General features: G+C 50.1%; 1 protein-coding gene across 2 annotated transcripts in view; it reads right to left on the bottom strand.

Annotated features, from left to right (window-relative positions):
* Positions 1-942: 942 nt before the first annotated feature.
* LOC144145717 (uncharacterized) overlaps positions 943-22812 on the bottom strand; it is a 36395-nt gene continuing 14525 nt past the window's right edge. For both annotated transcript variants that reach the window (XM_077677411.1, XM_077677412.1), the window contains exons 5-7: positions 13688-15220; positions 5645-5677; positions 943-3760 (exon numbers count right to left, since the gene is read on the bottom strand). In XM_077677411.1, coding sequence (XP_077533537.1) covers positions 3675-3760; positions 5645-5677; positions 13688-15220 — 1652 coding nt within the window. In that variant the 3' untranslated portion in view covers positions 943-3674. The remainder of the gene's footprint in view (positions 3761-5644; positions 5678-13687; positions 15221-22812) is intronic.

Raw genomic sequence — 22812 nt, 5'->3', positions numbered from 1 at the left:
TACGTTCCTCTCAGCCGGTGCACCAAGGTCAACAACCTTTACCTCACCAACGCTGACGGAGACTACCGATTCTACCACACAGACGACAACATCGACAAGAACATGATGAACGAGTTTCGGCGCCTCGAGAATTTTTTTTTTAAATACCAGTGTCTTTTTACGGCAAGATGTTCTCTTAACTCAGTTCTATGCATTCTTTTCATAAATAATGGTGGTCTGGTACCTTCTTGGCCAGTTCAGGGGCAGGGCGCAGCACATCAACCTGTTTTTTGTTCTGCATCACACCAGAAACGCCTGGCTCATATTTATCTCGGACCGGAAATGTCTATATATGCTAACTGCTAACACCAGATGCATTAATCACGGACTCCAAAAATGCTCACAGTAATGTGCAAGGCTTGAAGGTAGCGAAGCTGTATGCAACCTTCACGACCATCACGAAGGTTTAGGTTCACAACTGCTGCCAATCTGCTGCTTCTTCGCTGCCGCAACGACCACTACTCTGTTGCTATAAGTGTGAGCTTCATTTTTTTTGGAGGTGATAATTGGACATGACCTTGGAGGGGCGTACGCTACGACGTGCCTTTCTCGTTCCGAGCAAGTGTTGCCACTATTACAGTGAACACTGGAGGTTTCTTTTTTTTTTTGCTAATCTTGGCTGAAAGTGTGTATGCTTGGCTTGCAAACGTGCGCCAGGGACGCTGGGTGGTCGTCGTGAGGCATGCACACAAGGGCGCTCGCATTTGGTTTTTTAACTACCGCCCTGTGGCCGCGAGGCCCGTGCTTACGAGCGCGCGTTCGACAATTTCTTGGTATTCTCAACTGCGGACATGAAAAATTAGGATTTGCTAAACAGCTTCACTGTCAAAAAAACAGCAGTGCTGGGAAAAGGGCCCGGTTTCACCAGTGGCCGCAAGTGCAACTCAGTAAAATAACACCGTGTTAATGCAATTAAACTCTTCAAGCAACTGTTTTTATTTCATTGCACTTCCTTTTGGGCCCGTTCATCCCCTCCACAAATGCGATGGGATCCGGGCAAGGGGACTGTCGTTGCTGCGCGGGGGAACAGGACCAAACAAATGGAGAGGCCGTGAGCAGGTCACGACCTTTGGGCGAGGTCAAGTACACAGCGCCGGTAAACACTGCTCAAGGTTGCGACGGGCACGCCAACACTCCGGCAAGCGCACGTCCGCGCTCGTAGCCCGATTCGAATGTGGAATGTTCAGCGAACAGGCTTGACCGATTAAACAGGAAAGCAGTGGGTGGGGGACCGTAAAAACAAATCCGGTTTTGCTCGTGGTCTGTCCTTGCATACAAATTACCTTTTACGGGGGCAGGATGAAACACATTTTGGCGTTCTTGCCGCTGATGCAGACCGGAGTGTTTCCACACGCACATTTTCGCATTCGGAAAACTTGTGAAACTTCAGCCCTGTCGGAACAAAAAACAAACGCACGGGCAGCCCGCACCACACACACACACACACGCACGCACGGACGCACACACAATAAGACATCTCTTTATGCACTGTTCACCTCGCATCATTTTCACCGATACGCCTCCTTTAAATCACTCTTCGTTAGACTAGTGAAAACCTCAGACGTTCATGTAACTCCCTCTCGGACAACGTTGAAAAACAGAACAAACAAAACTATTATGCTTCTCTTATTTTACGTGAGCGAGGCACAGTACGGCCCAAAGCATCTTTCACGCCCCAAGGATGACTTGCATGATAAACAAGTGCAGGGAGACTTTTGGACCAAGCCGGCAATGCCAAGAACTCGCGCGATGTTACAAACTGAGGAGTAGCGTCGTTCTTCCCTCCTCTTCCAACATCCGCGACCAGCGATTCACAGCTACACATCATCCTCGTCCTTTCCAGAGATGCTGGCACCCGAACCAGACACTCGTAAGAACCACGCTGACCGATTATCTCGCACCGATATGTTGGCCGAGGGTGGGAGTGCGATTTGTTTCTCTGCGCTACACCCTGTAGAAACAACAGAGAATTGGGAACAAGCAACAAATCTTCATTACCCTGACCTATTTTTGTTCCATCACAATGGGTAACTCTGAGAAAGAAAGCAAAACCGTACATAACCCCACAGCAATAAGCACTTCCCCTTGGATGGCCAGTGAGTTTCAACTATCATAACAATAATTATATAATAAATAAAGTGCCACACCATCTCACGAAATGATGCCGACAGACTCTAGGAGGGGGTCAGGGGGGGGGGGGAGCATAAAATGTGTCAAGTCATCACAACGTTGTCAAGCACACACACACAAACGAAAAAAAAAAAGGGGGGGACAGGCTTGACCTGTGCATAAAACTCAGACCAACAATTAAGCAAGTAGTCAGGGACCAAACTTCAAAGCATCAATGTGGCACAAGCTTGAAATTTTGTTAACATGTACAGACTGCACACTTTGTGCATAGGATAGTACAACTGGTACTTGAATACTGAACTGTTTCACGCGGTGATCTTGAGAGAGGAGACCAGGCTCCCCACTTGACAAACTGTTTCCTTCCTGGCCCCACCAACTTTGTTTCAACCCCCACCAATGAACGATTTCGGCAGCAGTCCAGTGACAGTCAATCTCGCTTTTAAAAAAAAAGATAAACATCACAACATTTCCTAAAGTGCCGCATGAGTATAAAGTAACGCACAATTACAGGGTCATGAGCACGCAAGTTGGCCTGGTATTTAGCACACACATCACGCAGCAGACCCCAGCCCTTTTCAGCGCACACAAGAAACTTGCATTTTGACAGCTTCTGCACAAACCAAGTTTGTCTTCTTCTCACTCATGATGACGACGCCCTTTCCCCCACTTTCTTTTCAAACATTTCTTGAACAGTCACGTCCTTAGAGTCACAGCGCTGTGCACCCAAATTTATCCTAAGCAGTCTGCCACACACAGATCAGTGCCACTGGGCATTGTCCACACTGCCCACCATGCCAGCCGTTCTCCTCGCAGGCTCACCAACGGCACTCTGCAGTTCCGAGAAGACGCACGCTATCTCAAAGAGTCACTTCCTCAACGGAGAGGTTGTCCTTTCAAGAACAGGATTTAGAGAGCAACAACAACAAGCGGCAGTCCTTGCAGTGTCCGAGTGAGCAAGTGCTTAGTCTCCTCCCCCCACAGAGCAGGGTGGCATGAGGGGAGACGGGCAGGCCACAATGTACTCCACACTGCGCGCGCGCACACTGCAGAGATAATTTTACCAGCTGTTCTTCGTTCGAAAGATGGTTTCAGGGGCATCACCAGCAGGTCTATGCATAGCCACTTTTTGCTGCATCCATCACAGAATCACAAAACACACTACTTCGTCGGCAACGTTTGTGGGGAGGCCAAGTCAGCGCCGTATTACCTCGCGACGACCAGCTCGGCTGGGAGGGGCGGGGGAAAGCAGCGGCTGAGTGCACAAGCTGGACGAGAGCTGCTGCTGCACGCTCCAGCAGCCCCGGCCGATGAGGTGGCGGCGACGGGAGGGCCGAAGGCAGCGGAAGACTTTGCGGGAGGCCAAGCCATTGAACCGAGACTGGGGCGGACCTCGTGCTGGTCCGGGCAGCGGGGGAAGGAATTGGCAAAGCGCGGCGGTCTCTGCAGCTGCTAAGCACAACTGTCACTACTGCCTCCGCACCCCAGGCACCGTGCGCACACACAAACTAGCTGTTCTGCCGTTGCCGTGGGCCGGTGGACGACGAATCACAGTAGTAGTACAGGACCCTGGGCTTTGAATCCGCCGAGCCCTCTGCAATGACAACAGTGGAACACGGAGCACAGTTAGCGCAACTGTAGGGGGGACAACCAGCTACAGTAGAACCTCTACATAACAAACATGGATATAGCGAATTATTGGCTATAGCAAACTAAACACGAACTTTGGTTGGTCATGCTTCACGACACTGTTTTTATAATGAAACCGAAACTGTGAGAGCCGCACGCGATATCAACTGCAACAAAGAAATCTTTGGTTTGCGGGGAAAAAGCCCCCAGACAATGATCGCATCCTTCTCCAAATAAATAAAAAAAGCAGGCCTGTTTTGTCAAACGAACTTTGTGCTGTTGCAATTTCATGTTCTGATGTTTCGACCCACTTGAATGCCACAAGGACAATAAGGATCACCTCATTTATAGTGGGTTCGAAGCCTAGAATAACGTGTTTTCTTATCTAGGATTTGCATGGGCTAGATTGCCGATTTGTTGAGGCGATTGTTTACGCTACAGTTACAACGAATATAGGATATAAATTAATGTGAGGCCCTGATACTACTTCGTTCTAACGGGGTTCAACTGTATATCACACAAAACTGCCACAAAAAAGCTGTCTCTCCTTCAATCACGCACCACACAAGTGCCTTAGTGGAGCAATCCACTTCACATTTGCATTTTTTTTGAAGTGGAGCGGAGTGTCATATTTTATTCCTATCACATCAACTCGCACTGCAACGAAGGAAGAAGTTGGCCCCATTATCCTGCATCTCTTCATTCATTACAGCCCAGCACACATCCCACAACTTCTTCGGCAACATTGTCCCAATGCATTTCGGTGTAATAAACCAAGCTTAGCCTTCTCACAAGCAAAATTAAGAGTGCTGAACAGCTGCGTTCAACCATTACAGCAACCTTTATTAAGGCAGCTCCTGCGAAGCTCACTTTAGTGGACAACCATTCCAGCAGGTTGCTCTAACAGAATTGCAAAAGCCACAGACTTAATTTTGTGTTGCACGGCTGTTTATTCTACACTCGCACTGTATTGTTACTGTGGTAACTAACTTTCGTTCAGTGAAACCACCCTTCTAGAGATATTCCCTTTTTATAAGACGAACCAAAGAATGCCACTAATTTTCATTATTCATAGAATTCAGACAGCCACGTTGCACCTTTGCCCTGAATATTTATTGTGTGCTTAATATGGCATTTGAAGAAAATCCGTGCAAAAGCACCAGATGGCTTTCCAGTGAAAATGCAGTGTCAGAGGTGTACCTATGATGGTACCATGAATTACACTAGCTCCAAATGCTGTTAATTTTTGTCTTAATGTTCACATCGGCTCATACAGGTTATACGGCTGTGAATGCTGGTGCGAGGCAGTCAGAGGTGTACCTATGGTGGTACCATGAATTACACTGGCTCCAAATGCAGATGCATTAATTTTTGGCTTAATGTTCTCATTGGCTCATACAGGTAATATGGCTGTGAATGCTGGTGCGAGGCAATTTGAAGTCCTCTTTGGGTACAAGATGGTCTGAGTTACGCTTAGTCTAAAATGTGAACAAGCCGTACCCACAACCTGATGTACGAGTGATGTACCTGGCACATTGTAATGTTAAGGTCATCAAACCTTCAGGATGAAAACATACGCCTAACAACACACAACACTCTAGCGGGTTGGCCGGTGGCAATGACAGCAGCCATCAGAATCTCGCAGCCGGTTTGCCTACATCCATTTGGCATCATCACCAACCTACCCACCCACATACACTTAAGGGGATTGACCAGAGACAATCACAGCAGCCATCATCTCCACTGGCACATGCTTTCACAAATAACACTCAAATGGAGACAATTTTTTGAAGCAGTAGATTGTCCATGTGCTGCACAGCTAATAGGTGTTGAAAGAAAAGACACTTGCCTTTTTCGATGCCCTGGGATGCTCTAACCCACTCTGTAAAATTGAAGAGAACAACATAAGGAACGATGAAGGGAGCAAGCACACTTTGTCCCAGCCAAGCCAGGAAGAACAAACCCATCAGATGCAAAGAACAAGGCAAGTTTAAGATGGCATGTAAGGTGCCCTGAAGAATCTTAACAAATCGAAGAAACACAGACATCAAACAAGCAACTATTTTGCTCCCAATGCTTTCTTTATTCTCCGGTTGGTTGCCAGCTCTGGCTCAAAACTGCTTCATTTTTCCTGTGCCATGCACGGCCACTGGAGGGTCACGGTTTAGTTTAGACCACTGTGCAAAATTAGTGCGAGCCAAAATCTTTAACACGTGCGTTTATCGTTTTGCAAATCCACAAGAGAAACAGAAACAGAGAAAAATCTTTTTTTGCTGTCTAGGCCCTTGCATGACAAGTTTGTTCTTCGTATTGCACAGACCCGAATGATTTTTCACCCATTTTTTTGCTGATGTACGCAACCTCGGAACATTTACAGCAGCACACAACACTTTCACTCGCTCCCATTCGGAGTTACCCCCACTGCTCCGCTTCACTGCCCACTGCCTTCAGTAGGCCACTCAGTGCTCACACTGCCTCATTTAATTAAAATGCCTGGCTGAGAAACTAAAGACGGCCACCATGCGAGAGGAACGCCAGAGGCAGTGGGATGCACCTGCCGCCACCTGGTTACGTGAAAAGGAGTCTAAACAACTGGCTATAAGCCAAAAGAATGTGCAAATGCTGAGAAGTGTGGCCTGTCCGCAAAAAGGGTCAAAGTGAAAGAGACAGCTAACACCATGACTACCGCATGGAACAGTCCCTTCTTGCACCAGACCATGACTACCCTTCTGTGAAATGTAGCTGCCAGCTAAACTTTTGTTTTCTCCTGAAGTATTGGCTTGAAATGTGGGTGTCGCCCTACTACGAGTATCCAAATCTCTTTGCACAACATGTGCATTATTACAAGTTTTCCAGCAGTTACATCTGCATGCTGAAACAAATAAAACATGAAATAACTGCACATCTAATAAACTAGTCACCACAAACACACAGGAAGCCGCATCACTGTCGTGTTTGCGCAATTCTAACGCGCATTTTCTCCCCGCTAAAAGCAGCCTTTAAATTTGTGAGCATTAAAACTGCACTCAAAATCAAAACCGGCTTCAAAGAGGCCAGCGGCATCACCGCGAACACTTAACTCCTCCCCAGATCCAACTCAATCCAATCCAAAACGATGTGTCAACATCACACGAGTAAATTTTGGCGCATCCATTCCTCGACTGGTTCAGCATTATGCCTCGTAAGAGGTTACTGATGTTTACGCGTACTTCAGTAACTTTCATTGTTTACCCCACCATTCTTGCAGCTACAAAATGAATTACATTTAAGCGAAAATAGCTCATTCTGCAAGCTTATAAGCCCTGCCTAACTTGCGTTTGCTTTGCCAGCCTCAGCCAATTGCACAGCTGTGCATATTAGTCATATGTTCTAGTGCGGGAGAGGAGCTAGTGAGTCGCATGGCTACTCCCTTTTTCCCTAATTATATAGCTTATTTGAGAGAAGTTTACGTTAAAAGTGGTGTCAGTACGGTTCTAACGAGGGAATCTTTCGAATGAACCAAACGTGTTTGGTGTGCATGCCCCCTTTAAATGGATGGGTCCCTTCTCATGGCAATCTGCCATGCCTTGGTGTACACATAAACATAGAAGTACCAGTGCACACTGCTGTTGGTACTGTGCGCACTATGCTTGTTATAGCTGCACAGCAGTCCAGCGCTTTGGGGTTGTCTCAGATGACACTGGCCGAAAGGCGTAAGAGACATTGTTCAACGTGAACCTGTTTGTCGAGCATACCCCATATTTTGCGAAACGATTACTACCTACGGTAACAAGAACAAGCCAGGTGCAGATACGGCCAGAAAAAAAGCAAGGGCGCAGAGCGGTTCTGCGCAGTATGGTGGCACCATCTAGGAGGACTGCTGGTAAACAAGGCGTTCTGCAGGCCACTGCAGACTAAACAGCACACTAAAGCGCCCCACGCGAAGTGTGATGTCACTGTGCACGCTATTCTATTCAACTCCTGTTGAAAGAAACCTGCCGTTCGGGCTCTGTGGCCTTGAGGTAGAGTTCTGGGTGCTGGCACTGATGGCCTGGGTTCGAGCCCCAGCGGGTCGACGTTGTTAATTTTTTATGGCAAAATTTTTGCTCAATTTTGTGTTTTTAATAATGGTGATTTGGCATGTTTTAGGTCGCTATAGGTTCGGGGCACAGCCCATGACCATGTGAATTTAATGTTCTGCACCACGAATTTAACACAACGAAACGCGATTTGGCGGGACAATCAAAAGCATCGCTTGCTGCCGTACAAGCGCTGGGGGCACTATATAACACCAAATCTATCGAATAAAAATTGCCACCATCTTCCGCAAGGGTAACCCTGGGGTGATGCAAGGCATCTCACGGGGTTCAATTCGCATTTCCGTTATGTTGGTTACCCAAATGTGGTTGAAGTGTAGCGAACCTTAAATGATGCTCGATCACACGTAGATTTCCAATTACGTAAAGACCGTCTTTATTTGGGCGATTTAGGTGGGTACCACTGTGCCTTGAGTATGATTACTTTGTGATCTGTAAAGTGCACAGTCAGGGGTTGTTGTAGTAAGGGTTCAATCTTGCAATTAGCGAAGACTAGGTCTATGCACGACCCCCGCTGGTTACGGTTGGCGTCATCCCTCGCCGACTTCGCTGGCGCTGGCATTTCTGTTAGCGCATTGGCTGGAGCTGGTTATGGTTGCGTCAGCCAACGCGGTAGCGGGCATGTTAGTGTCCATTTCAACTCATCGGAGCAGCAGTCGGAGCAGTAGCAGCAAGAGCGACTGAGGAGCGCGCTGCAGATACCGCAGTTATATAGCCGCTCTGCGAGAGTGAGTGATGAGAGAGAGACACGCATGTGCACCAACGCACAGCTGGCATGGCGAGGAGAATGTGCTAACGCAGCTGGCGGGCGAGGGGAAAGGAGGAGGGTTGCGGACGGATGCCGGATGGATGGAGGGACAGGCCGAGTGTAAGAGATGCCTTGCATCTAAAAAAACTTATTTTGTCTGCATGGCCCCTTTAACGTCTGGACAACTCAAGTTTGTTCACAACACTACACTGAAGATTTCTTTGATCCGCTGGCAAACCTGTAACTCCGTTCTTGGTGCCACTGCGATTTCATTTTGGACGCATCATACGTCTCTGTGAAGCCATACGGGAACCGGGAAAACACTGACAAGTCCGCACACCATTCATCAGTCATGTGGGAACAAACAGCACGAGGTGGGCAGCGAGTCAATACGGCACAAAGTAACGCACGTGTAGCACGTCTATGTACGTGTATCAGCGACTACCCTTTAAAGGAGCCATGAAGAGAAAATGCAAGTTGGTTTTATTCGAAAGATTTCGTGTTTTATAGTGCCCCCAGCGCTTGTCCGGATACAAACGGTGCTTTATTCACTGAGAAATTAAACAATTTAGGTTAAAATTTTGATTTTCCCGCTCAATCGTGCGTTTTCGTGGTCCCAAATGACATCACAGGAACCGACCGCTCTGCAGCCTAGAGTACCTTCATTCACGCATCCGCCGTACAGGGTAGAGACACGTATACGCTGGCGCCGCCATTTTCGGTTGCTCGCTCGCCGCCGAAGCAAGTCATTGTGTCAAAACCGCGCTAAAATTATCGCCGCAACGCAGTTTACTGAAGAAGTTTGAATCATATTGTCTGTTTCGCGTTGCTAGGTCTCGTGGGAAACGAAAAGAATAACGCGCTGAGCCCGTTGGCCCAATTGCGGCGGCACGGGACCGTTCAAAGGTTGTCTCCACCAGGGTGTCTAGCAAATTGCCCAATTCAATTTCCCTGACTTTTCCAGGTTTTCCATGACCATTTTAGTTGAAATTCCCTGACCAATACAACACGCGCCATTTTGTGGAAACGGTCCGTGAAGCATATAAAAAGCGTAGAGAAAACACATTCTATCATACGGAAAAACACATTTGTTGCAAGTGCCCTAATTCTCAAAATCCACTTTGATTAATTGCAGTTTGTTGTTTGAGGTTTGCTTGCCTTCAGTTACGGCTTTAGATAGTTTATTTCATCTTGCGGGATAGAAGCTTCAAGTTGCGCTTCAGCAAGCACCTTTTGCTTTTTTTCTTGATTGTCCTGGCTTGACATGCGACGTGAACAGCATGGTGCGTTGTGCGTGCGATTTTTTGACGCCCGCGTCGACGATTCGCGCGCGCGGCAGCTTCTGCCTCGCTCAGAAAATGACGCGCGTCGCGCGCGGCAGTGGGAGGAGCCTGACGACTTGAGCCAATGGGGAGCCGCGCGCCTCATGGCGGCAGTTTCGAAGCTCTCGAGGCAGCCGGCTGGCTCCGCCAGAGATGTTAAGGCTTACCACGCCGGCAGGTATTGCATGGGCCCTTTCAGTAGCGGCGCGGATGATGTTTTATTGTACCATTTTCTCCCACATTATAAGCTCTTTTACCTCACAAGCAACTTCGTGCGTGCCTTGTGCGGCATTATAGAGAGCGCTTAGAAGCGGTCGCTCGAACTCCCGTCACCACTTCGCGGTCGAAGCCACCGCCATGTTGCCGCCGCCGGCAGCACCCCGCGCAGCGTGCGGGCAGTTCCGCACAGAGTTCCTCTATATAGCTATATATATAAGCTATATATATAGCTATATATAAAGGAACTTTAGTTCCGCGGCAGCGTCAGCGCACCTGTGACGGTCGCGGCGCGTTTTCGCGAGCAGAAAACACCCCATGCGGTTCACTGGGTTCGCGCTAAACCATGTTCCTTTTTGATTATGTAATTCTGGCTCCTGATGTCATAAGGAAGTTCTTTCAAGATTAGCTCCCAAAAACACTGCCTTTTAAAATTCGCTAAAAAAAAGCCCGTTTTGCGTGCGATTTGGGCACCACCTAGACGTCCCTCTGCCGCAAATGCACCCAGCAACCTAAGCCAGCTGCATGAACCGCACGGCGAGTTTCTGCACGCGATTCGTGCGCGGTATTTTCACGGCCGCGTCGACGATTTCGTGCCTGCGGTGGCTCCTTTCCTGCACAAGCAAGTGCGTTTGTGCCTTGAGTAACATTTTAAAGAGCGGTTAGAAGCGGCCGTTGGAGCTACCGAACGACTCCGCGGCCGGTGCTGCCGCCATGTTGCCAACGCCTACCGCTCGGCACGCACCGTGCGGGTGGTTTGCGTGGCGGCATCAGCGCGCCTCGGGCGTACGCGCCGCGTTTTCCCTTGCAGAAAAACCAAAAAGCATTTCATGCGGTTTACGCTTTCGTCGCGCGCGAACGTGTTGTGTTCGGTAACTTCTTGGGGGCCTCCAACACTGGTTTCCCCTATTCTAAAACTGTGTGGGCTGGCCCCAAAGTGGTTTTCCCTGACTGGTACTACTTGATTCAAAAATTCCCTGACAATTTCCTGACTTTTCCCGGTGGCTCAAAATTCCCTGACTTTTCCCGGTTTTCCCGGTTTTCCCGGTCGCTAGACACCCTGCTCCACCCTGTACAGCGGTGTTGGTTTGTTCCCGCGTTTCTTTACGTTCCGTAACCTAGATGGTGCCACTATACCGTGGCAAGCGTTTGGTTTGTTTTTGCCCGCATTTAGACCTGGCTTGTTTTTGTTCTGGGAGAAAATATTCGTTCCCTGAAACAGTGCTCGCTCGACAAATGGGGTCACGTAAGACACCGTTGCTTGCGTCAATCGGCCAGTGTCGTCTGAGACAACCCCAAGCACCGTAGTGCTGTGCAGCTAAACCAAGCATGCTGTGCGCAGTACGAACAGCAGAACGCATCAGTACTTCTATGTTTACATGTGCTTTCGTAACTTCCACTGTTTGTCCCATCATTCTTATTGCTTTGTAAAGAATGTGCCCTAAATTTAAGCGCAAATCGCTCGTTCGTCTAGTTTGTAAGCTCTACCTAATTTGCGTCTGCTTCTGCCAGCCTCCGCCAATCGCAGAGCTTAGCTCATGTGACATCATAGGTTCTGTTGCGGGAAATGAGCTGGTGGGTCGCATGACCATTCCCGTTTTTCCTAATTATGTAGCTTATTTGAGCGAAGTTTATGTTAAAAGTGGTGTCAGCATGATTCTAACTTGTGTTTTCTCTTCATGGCTCCTTTAACATGACGCCGAAAGGAGGGTTCGCTTTGGCTCCGACAGAGGGCAGCAAATTTGCATAAGTCCAATAAAGCGTGGTTCTTCAAGTGCAGGAAATTTTACTTGCCAACAGTGAGGGGAACTGAGCGGCATCATACACGTTATAGGCGTCCCAGAGACGAGTGCACGATTGGCATAAACAAAGCAAGGCCTCATTTTCATGCAGGCTTCACCGGCCCTGAGCTTGGATGTTTGGAACTTGAAGGATTTTTGGCGCAATTCATAAAGGAGCTGCGAATGAACCAAGAGCCTGTCACATCTGAAATTATGAAAGTCAAGGCACTTAAGCACGTTTATGAACCACAAAAGATCTTTGCTGCCACAGTTGCACGAATCAAATAAAATGTGTTCTGCCAGGTACGTGGTGTCATGTCTTGCATCCTTGAGCTAGAATCGTGCAAACACGGTTGTGTTACTACCCCAACGTTTGCTTTATCGGGTGCTCAAAGACAAGTATACTTAGGCTATGGTGAATGTCTTAAATCAGTTACCACTGTGGACGAACTAATACATGGATTGCAGGCAGGCCAGTTGGCCCATAGCCGAGTTGCAAACAGCGCAGGAAACAGGACGACAAGAAGAAAATGGGGAGCGCCTAGTTTGCATCGTCCTGTTAGGCTAATCTGCTTCACCGTTAGCAAGACTTGCACAGTAAAATGTATCACCCAAGATTTCACATCCACTGGTGTCCTTGAGTGGCTTTCACAACACACGTAATGCTGGCACAGGGTGCAAACTGAGAACATACCTACATCCTGAGCCGCAGTAATCGACAAATGCAAACTTTTTTCAGTGCTTTTTCACACTTCGTCTGCCCTACCTGTCATAATTAGGGCAACACACCAGGTATAGGAGGGAACCAAAAAAGGGGAGTCAATGATCTAGTCACGCTAGCGGCAGCAACACTGGGGATTTCACGTTTCCGTACATTGCAGCGCTTCCAAATGTTGTTCCATTTTGCAATGGCTAATACGAGGTCCAACCGTGTCGACAACGCAAAATTATGGGTTTTCCCCATGCCTTTGACATTGTGCTAATGACGCACTTTGCAGCAGGCCATGGCAGCCTACTGCGGATACCAATATTGCAAGCGTGGCACGGCCTGTGGTCGAGTGTGGTGCTAGTGCCATATGGTTTAGGCAGGCCAAACTGCTCACTGTAAGTGGTCTATTGGTCTTTGCCAGCCCCACGCTTCATTTGCATGCTGCCCAGGAGGTGGGAGCCAACTCCAGCCCCTGCAGAATGCCAGACCCACTCAAGGCTACACAGTCATTTCAAATGCAGCAACGTGACTACGTAACCAGGAGAGCAGGCTGCACAAGATGTTAGAGCCTCGACAATACTCAAGCACACGAGTGTGGGACTGGTGAAACAGGGCACAGAGCACGCAAGATGGTGTGCCACTGAACTACAAGCTGTTAAGAGACAGAGATCACTTTGCAAGAACATCTGAGCTAAACCATCTAAACCACTGAACCTAGCAACAACACTTTCTCCCGGTCAACGTAATGGTGAAGGGCCACAAATTAAATTACACCACCTGACACTCTTCCCATCTACCGAAATTTGACACAGGCTATTGGTTGTCACTTAATACTTACCTGCTCACGTTAAACAAAGACAAGCTGGCGGCTATCGCGCCGTTTGCCGGCACGTATCAGTCTCCATTTGCGAGAGCTTTGGTAACCAAAGTATCCCTCAAAGTGCATACGCAGGCCTACAGCCCAGAACTAGTGGAAGGTCGGCCAAGCAGCTTCCCACCCTTGGAAGCCCAGGAAAAGGAGGGAAAGAGGGAAGGCTCACCCCAGTCCAGGAAGTCGACCACATCCCTGTGGTTGAACCTGCCCAGCTCTTCCGGCCGGCCGTCATTGAAGCGAGGAGAGGCCACCGCCGCTGCTCTTGCCGCCGGAGCTACAGGCTCTCCCCGTTCCCCGCGAGCAGTCCCTCCTCCCCCCGAAGGCACACTGTGGAACTGGCTGTCCAGGCTCATGCGCACCAGCTGTTCATTGACGTCAAAGCCAAAGGTGATCTCGCCCAGCGGCACGGGCAGGGCGGCGCCATCGTCGAGAAGCACCACCGGGGGGCTCCTCGACCCATCCCCACCAGCTGCAGGCTCCTCCCGCTCCTCCTCCACCCTACTGGGAGGAGCCGGGGGAGGGGTGGGAGGAGCCGCCGCCTCCACCACTGCCACCGCTTCCGTCCCTTGACTCGTTGGCCCGACTGGTGTCTCTGGTTGCGAAGGCACTACCGGGTTCTCGGCCACCGCCGCCACCACACCGGCCGCCGCTGTGCCGTTGGCCCCACCTCCTCCCCGAGCCCGGCAAGACATGCGAGCAATGTCCGCGTACGATGTCTGCGCAATGGCAGCCGTGGCCGCACTTGCGTGGCCGCCCACGGGCAGCGAGTGAACACTGTCCAGGTCGGAGTTTTCGGGAGACGACGGCTCCGACGGCGGCGCCGACTCTGTGCAGTTGTGCTGGCGGCCGCCCCCCGCCGCCACCGTGGCGGGGGGCTCCTGCGGCATGCTCTGCGTGCCACCCCGTGGCGGCTGCTGCTGCTGTCCAGACAGGCCGTCCAGCCCGCCAGGCCTCCGCGAGGACTCCTCAACCGGTCCGTTGCCAGTGGCTCCGTGAGCGGCGCCTCCGGCACCGAGCTGCCTCTGGAAGCCCTCGCAAGCCGTGGTGGAAGCCTTCTTTAGCTGGGCTCTCCGCCGCTGCTTCTTTGTGACTAGACGGAACTCGGACTCCTGGATCTGGTCGACATCCGAGAAGGACGACAAGTCCACGCGGTAGCTGCCCGCCGGCTCCGTGTCAATCCCATAGTCTGAGTAGAAGCTCGGCGAGAAGGAGCGCTCCTTTTCCCCCAGGCTGCCACCAACGACCAGCGGGGCGTCTTCGAAGACCGCCCGGCGGTGCGACGAGTCGAAGTTGTTGTTGACCACGTCCTCCGAGAGGCCCCGCTGCGTCTCCTTGTCGCCGGCCGTGTCCGGAGGCGGGCTCGACAGGGAGTTCTTGGCTCCGCCAGCGTTGGAGGAGGGAGTGCTTTTGCGCACATTCTTGCCCTTGCGGTTGTCCGAGCTGCTGGCAGCCGTGCCATTGCCCCCATTGCTGTTGGCCCCGTGCGGAGCGCCACCCTTGTCATCCGAGTAGATGTATGCAAGGAGGGTGTCAATGGAGTCGCTGCCGCGATGGCCACTCATCTCTTCAGCCATGACCGTAGGATCCACGTGGTTTCGAGACTTCTTGTTCTTGCGAATCGAGAAGGCCACATTGTTGGTGTGTGGCTCTCCGTCACGAGAACGGCTGTGTGCAATGGCGGCTAGCGTGGTAGCCTCGCCTGCAAGGACAACAATGGAGGCACAATGAACACGTGTCTCGGCACAAGACAGCTTCTACCGTATATTGCCGCGTATAAGTCGACCTTTTTTTTTAAAAATGACCTTCGAAAATTAGGGGGGTCGACTTATACGCGGAGTCGACCTAGACATGGGCTGCCATCCGCTAAAAATTCAAATTTGCCGCCGCTCAAAAGTTGTTTCTGGAGCCGACTAGAGCCACTACGAAGCCTTATCTAGCCAAGACTAGCCAGTCACATGAGTCGCTCGCCATTTTGGGAAGCGCTCTTTGTGTTGTGTTGCAGGCGGCAAGGTCAAAAATCCTCCCTGTTCTGTGGTACGGCTGAGGCATTACCTTTCCTGACCAGCCGCAGCAATGCCTCCGCAAGCTCGGCGCCAGTACAGCGCGGCATTCAAGCGCAAAGTGATTTTGTTTGCCGAAGACAACAACAACGTCGCGGCAGAACGAGAGTTCGGCGTCTCCGAAAAGTGTGTTCGGGGATGGCGGCAGCAAAAAGACCGCATCTTCGCGTGCGCTGGTACGCGTCGGTCGTTTCGCGGGCCGAAGCAGGGACGTTACCCCGTCGTTGAAGAGAAGGTACTCGAGTGGGTACAGCTGCAGAGGAAAGAAAGCCTCAGCGTGTCCTACGAGGACATTGAAATGAAGTCGCGGGACGTCGCAACTGAGCTAAACATCCACCGCGAGGAGTTTAAAGTATCCAAAAAATGGATAACAAACTTCATGAAGCGTAACGGGCTGAGTCTCCGGCGTCGCACAACGGTTGCGCAAAAGCTGCCGGAGTCGTACGATGAAAAGCGGCGCGAGTTTCGGCGGTACGTCGAGGACCTGAGGCGGCGGCGGGGGTTCCTGCTCGGCCAGATCGGCAACGCCGACCAAACACCAGTCTGGTTCGATATGCCGAGCAGGAGAACCGTCGCCGAAAAGGGAGAGCGTCAGGTCCGCCTCCTCACAACAGGGAATGAGCACAACCGCTTTACCGTCATGTTGTGCTGCACGGCTGACAGCCACAAGTTGCCACCCTTCATTGTTTTTAAACGTAAAACCCTGCCGAAGGAGACGTTCCCGCCCAAGGTCATTGTGCGGGTGAACGAGAAGGGTTTCTTCAACGAAGAAACCGTGCTGGAATGGTTTCGGATGGTGTGGTGCAGGCGTCCCGGAGCTCTGCTGAAGCCCCGGAGCATGCTTGTGCTAGACTCATTCCGCGGCCACATGACGGACCGGGTCAAGAAGGCTGTGGCCAACGCCGAGTGCGACCTTGTCGTAATACCGGGGGGGATGACGTCGATGCTTCAGCCGATCGACGTATCCCTCAACAAGCCCTTCAAGGACCGCGTCGGTGCTCTGTACAACGACTGGATGAAACAGGCGGACAAACCCACAACACCCACCGGCCGTGTGAAGCGCCCGACCCTGAGCACGGTAGCCCAGTGGGTGAACGACGCCTGGTACGGCCTACCCGACGACATGGTGCGGGACGCCTTTGTGAAGTGTTCGATTTCGGCCCCGCTTGAGCCGGCCACCTCCGACGACGACGAGAGCGACGACGACAGCGACGAGTAGGCTTAGGCTTCGAGCCGCTCTGGAACTGGTCGCTGTTTGGTTGTCAACAATCGCTTGTTGATATTTTTGCGTTGTTTCGTTCGCTCGGCGACGGCAGTGGCGGCCGGGGCTACGCCCGCAGCATCCACAGCGGGAATAAAAGTCAGTATTTTTGGTCCTTCAGAAATTGTTTGTCATTTTTTTTTTGCGTTGGCGGAAATGAAAACTAGGGGGGTCGACTTATTTTCGGAGTCGACTAATACGCGGCAATATACGGTAAGTAAAATGCCAGGGGCATTAAACACTGCTTCGGGAAGCTCTGGCAAGAGAAGGCCACCTACATAGATTCTTGAACCTACTATTGGTGCGCTACTATCTCATACTCGACTCCGAAGGCAGTTGGTCAGGCAATGGGACAGGTGACGCTATACGAGCTGCAAATGATTTTCATCAGGCTCAGTTGAGCGGCCCGAAGTTGCACCACACACGACTTTGGGTTAGGAGATGACGCTTTTTGTTCCCGTACACATGACGGGTCGTCACCTTCAAACGTACGTCTCCTGGCATCAGCTCCTTTGCGGTCACAAAAGTACAGGACGGAGAAATCAAAGAAACCGAAAAAAGATCTAGGAAAACTAGCTAAACGAGCGTTGCGCCAATAAGTGGACTCCGTCAGACGCACGTTGCAGAAGCTACAGCAAAGAGGGGGGGGGGGGGGGGGGAAAGCAAACAAACTAACAACAACCACAAAAACGATTCAGCAGTCACACCAACCAATCGGAGGTGTCAAACTGAAAACTCAAATCGTGCGTGCATGCGCTCCAGCCAATCGGCGGCCCTGAAGATGCCTTTGTAAAAGTGGCAAGGGCGGTCGATTTACTAGGGTGATGGCATTTTTAGATGCCGCAAAATGCGCACAAACAAGCAAGCTTGAAAACGAGCCCAAGATGGCAATGATCAGTCAGCTGCTTTGTCCGCAGCACGCGCGGAAAGTTCGAACAATTTTTGCCTCTTTCGGGGCATTTCGTGACCGCCGAGGCGTTTTGAAATGTGATTTTAGAGTATTTCCCCGATCGAATTTAGAGTTGACATTTTGAAAGCTGGTGCTTGAAAGTACAAAAATTCCAAAGATTGCAGTCTCAAAATCACGGAGAAAGAAGTATTTCAGGAGGAGAAACTGCTGCGCTGGGACAGCGCGGGCGGGCGGTGCGTTAATGTCACTGTGCGGCGAGGAGCAAATGCAGCTTGCGGAGCAGCGCAACAGATGGCGCGTCAACCGCGTTGCCATATTTTGCACGCTCTTCTATGGACGCGACGAACAAAAATTGTAGTGTCACAGAATATATTGTAAAGATTGCCAGATTTCTTTCTGTAAAATAAATAATTACAAGTGCTGGACATTTTAGCAGCAGTTATTAAGAAATACTGCCCTATTTACATGCCGTACCGCGCTCGAAACGAAGTACTAGAAGGAATCCCGGAGCAGACGACGACTGCCGACACCGCCTCCTCGCCACGAGATGTTCACTCTCGCCGCTCTCGCCTCTGGCGGGCGTCTGCCCATTGCGGCAGCCGCCTATGCGCCGACTGACCTTGAACCGGCGAAGCTCTTCGGAAAGCGCGCTGCGCGGATTTTCCCTTTGGTGCCTCGCGACAGAGGGCGCGTCGGTGCCGTGCCTAGCGCAGTGACTTTATCGCGGCGCCGGAGCAAGCCCTGTTGCGCCTCCTGAATAATTCTTGCTCCGTGCTCAAAATCGTCATTTGTGACATTTTTTACTGTTGTAAGACCCATGTCTCCCCTTAAAATGCGAGATTTTATATTACCCAAACCGCTTCTCAACATCTGTTACGCGTCACCAAATCCTTACCTACATTTCTCTTGATTGGCTAGTCGAATTAGTGCAGCCAACGAAAATTTTCAATTCTGCCACGGCAATCTTGAACTAAAGTAAACCTGCACACTGTGTGCATTGTCCCTTTAAAGCGACACTAAAGGCTGAATAACATTTTGTTTCAACTGAAAGATCATGCGTTTCGTAGCTCTCCCGACTTTTGTTTGACGGCCAACGATGCCTTTTTTGCTGAGAAATAAATAAAGCAGGACTTTCGCTCATTCATTTCCTTTTCGTTTTTCTTTTTTTTTTGTGACTCACTCATCATGTCACAAAGTGGTATGAGTGGTTGGCTCCAACCCTTCTCACGCTGACAGTGAGCTTTCACGCCTCCAAGCCCCGACGGATCCCGAGAACGAAATGAAACTAGCGCTGAGGAGGCTGGCCGTGACCATACCCCGATGAAACGAGGCTTTTGCATGCTCGAGTGACCAATATCGCTGTGTGGGGAAGCAATCGACACCCCATTTAACTGTCCATGAACGAAGCCGCTAATCAAGCAACAAGCAGTGCTATTCTCCAGCGGAAAGGCTGGAGCTAAGAGAACACACTTAGTGCGCTTTATCCGGATTGGTGGGATATAAGCTACAGATACTGACACAGAGAGTAGAGAGTAGGAAATTACTGAGATACTACGATACTACAACAAGATAGTAATTGAAAGGTACGTGTGTATCTTTCGTGGGTGATAAGTGTCATGTACTGTGCTTCAGCAGGTGCCAATGCAGACAAGTACCACCATCTTGTGGAGCCTGACAACCAGCAGCACATGTGATTTGGATGGCGGGCTCGGGCACGGACGACGCCGGTCGGGCTCCAGGCAGTTCTCAATAAAGTGTACATTCTTTGTGTTCACCAGGTGTGCCTCTACGAGTGCGGCATAGTTATCTCACACTACCCTACACCAGCAACTAATGATAAGACGCAAGTCAGGCGGGAGCAGGGATTTGCTCGGTGGGTGCGCGCAATCTTTACCGACCGGAGGTCCAAATCAGCGCGCAGGTGGAACGGAGGCTCAGCCGGGTTGGCTGACTACGTGCTCTACTACATCAAGCTCCTTTTGCTGCTGCCTGCCGGAGATATTAAGTGCGAATGCACTTTATAAGCGACCCTGAATTCCGTTGACCGCCGTCCGTCCACATAGCAACAGCTGCGGGTGTGCGCACTCCTCGTCTTCCTTGGCAACGGGGGGAGATGGGCGCGCGCTGCCTGGCCGCTGACATGGTACATACCCACGTGGGGGATTGGCCAGGAATCTCCTCGTCTTCCTTGGCAACGGGGGGAGATGGGCGCGCGCTGCCTGGCCACTGACATGGCACATACCCACGTGGGGGATTGGCCAGGAATCGGGCGTGAGAAGGGCTAATGCACCCGCTTAAAGGAGTACCGACACGAAATTTCAAAGCTGAGATCCGCTCTAGCAATCAAGTACAACGACAACACAAATAGGTGTCTGAATAAATGCATCTTTCTTTCTTTGTAGCTGTGTGTGTGTGTGTGTGTGATCTCTCTTTCGCGAACATTACCGAACCGCGCAAATTCAACTCGTGCATTCGCACTTTCACATTCTTCCCCTCGGGGAAATGTGGGGAAATTTTTTTGTTGGCGTTAGCTATCCCACATTGCTGATTTCGCTAATTGAGAATAGGGGTAAAACATGTTCGAAAAACGAAACTGAAAGCCTGGCTGACTCGGGCGACAAATGGCATGAGCGGTCTTGCAATGTATAAAAGCTGTATGTAGTCTGTGGCTTTAAAAAAAATGAGCTCACGAAAGTCTTGATTTATTTGACGTTCTCTTGCACTTAGGAACTGGTTATTTCATGAAAGCAATTATACAGGCTTCTCCAATGAGCTGTCGCCGTACACAACTTCTGTGACGTCACGAACTGTAGTACCCGAAAACCATACAAGGCGCCGACACCCCCGTTCTCATGTTTCTGGCATTTTCCGAGTTATTAACGAACTGCTAGTTGCGAGAATGGTGTATTTAGATTCTCGGCACCATAATCTAGCGATATAGGCAAACTTGCTTTCCCCCGTTCGTGTCCCTTTAAATGGTTTATTGACGATATGGCAGCGACGTCCACAGTGTGCACGGCAAAGTCCAGTAATTATCACTGCCGGACGCTCCCAGCTCAAACCCTTCCCCAGCAAGCAGCATCAGTATCGCATTGGCTTCCAGTAAACCCTACAGCCAGTTGCTGGCTAAAAAGGATTGATTCCTGGGACAGTGGAGTGAACCCCTTCCCGTCAGACAGCCAGGAGTCCGTGGGCCCTGACAGCGTCCTCTGCCAGCTTTACGACCTCATTTAGCGGTGCTTGATCCCTAACAGAACGGCCTCCCGTTGCTCAGTGCTAGTAACGGCCACGCGAGTGGTTAATATGGAGGACTTTTGAGGGAAAGCCTGCATTGTGTGTGTTAAAGAGGAAATCCTGCACCATTTAAACTTGCGGTGAACCAGGCTGAGGGTGGGAAACTGCCATAAATTTAGAATGGGTGTGCCAAACATTACAATGTCTCTGTAGGTGACCAGCCTGTCCCTACATCCCCCATGTTGACGGAAAAACATTTTGCTGTCAAGTCCAACAGATTGAATCATCTCCGGACGTTGCCTAAAAACGTTGGCAGCAGTGTGCGTCATCCATTAATGTACACGCATTTCCACTTATGCAGCGATCCCAATGCGCCATAGCAACACCTGCCGTAGCTTGCTGTCTGGTAGTACGCAATGGCAAAGTATATTATTTTCACTGGCTTCGTAGCTGGTGACTGCACAACAGCATTTTTTGCGGACTCATCCAGAGTGAGTTAGAAAGCAATGCAGAATCTGATCGCGACATACGTCAATTCACATCCTTCAATAAGGAACTTTCAACATCTCTTTGAACTGCCTTCTAAGAGCAACGGAAGGCCTCCATTGGGAAGCACAAGGAAAATGAGTGGCACGCCGTACTATGCCCGAATCTTCGACACCTAGCGCCCACGCCTTACGACAAGGAGTGCAAGACAGTTGGAGCCTGCCAATGGTGAGCTGATGCAGCTTAGACCACGTTTTCCTCACTGAATGCGATTAATTACGGGGGTTAAGGGGACGTGCTCCTCCAAACAACTTTTTTTTTAATAATGAAGTTAGGAGGCTGAAATTTTCACAGCTTATAGAGATTGAGCTCCTCTGGTCATATATGTAATCAGATTTTGAATAGCTGCTCCGGATAAAATGTTACGCAGCATGACTTTCAGAAAAATGGCTTTTTCGTGCACACTTTTTTTTATAGTAAAAATTTTTTCTGAAACTTTTAAAATAGCCTAGGTGGTTCCTTATGAACTGCAGAGTGCACAAATCTACCTGAAAAAGCCTCATCGTCATTTTCCTCACCACGAAAAAAAAATGACTGGTAGTGTGCCTTTTTTTGTTCTGTATATTTTTGTTTTATGACCGTCAGAAATATCTAAGGACACAAATTGCATAATGAACAAGATTTGTGCACTCTACGTGTTATAATGAACATCTGTGCAAAATTTCATCCTGATACGACAACTTTAAGTGGGAAAATAAGTGTGCACAAACTCAAAAAACGGTCAAAAACAACAAGCTGAGAAAAACGCAATTGAAAGTTTATTTCTTTGGCAGATTCAGAAATTCTTGTTCGAACAACATGAAATTTGGTGGGGATACAGTCTGAAATGTCCACATTGAGGTACTAAAACTAGAATGCTCTTGCTGCATAAGTTGCACCCTCACGGTTTTTGCTGGGGTAGTCCTTGGTATGGGACCGTTTCACCAGGCTGCGGCAATGGGGCTAGCCTTAGCAGTCAGCTTTGCACACATCTGCCTGATCCTCCGCTGGTCACTTGCATTGCTTAGTCTGACCAGTTCTTCTGAAGGGAAGATTCCCAGTTCTTGAAGAACTTGCTCAAAGCTAGTGTGGCCTCTGTTGAACCACAACCCTGCGAGGGCAGTGGCAGTCTCCACTACAGTGAACTGCAGGTTGTATGATAGCGTCCTGTGCCAGATGCACAGTGCTGCTTCCATCTCCATGGCATGGGATGAGCAGTCAACATTTTTTTTCACACACAAGAGGCATGAAAGGCTTGCCACACTTCCTCCTCTTGCTCATCAAGCTTTTGGTGGCGGCTA

The sequence above is a fragment of the Haemaphysalis longicornis genome, unplaced genomic scaffold, assembly GCF_048455015.1.
Source record: "Haemaphysalis longicornis isolate Haplotype H1 unplaced genomic scaffold, Haemaphysalis longicornis Haplotype H1 scaffold_7, whole genome shotgun sequence".
In the NCBI taxonomy this organism is placed as follows: domain Eukaryota; kingdom Metazoa; phylum Arthropoda; class Arachnida; order Ixodida; family Ixodidae; genus Haemaphysalis; species Haemaphysalis longicornis.
The sequence above is the reverse complement of the archived record's forward strand: the minus strand, read 5'-3'. Positions and strand labels throughout refer to the sequence as shown.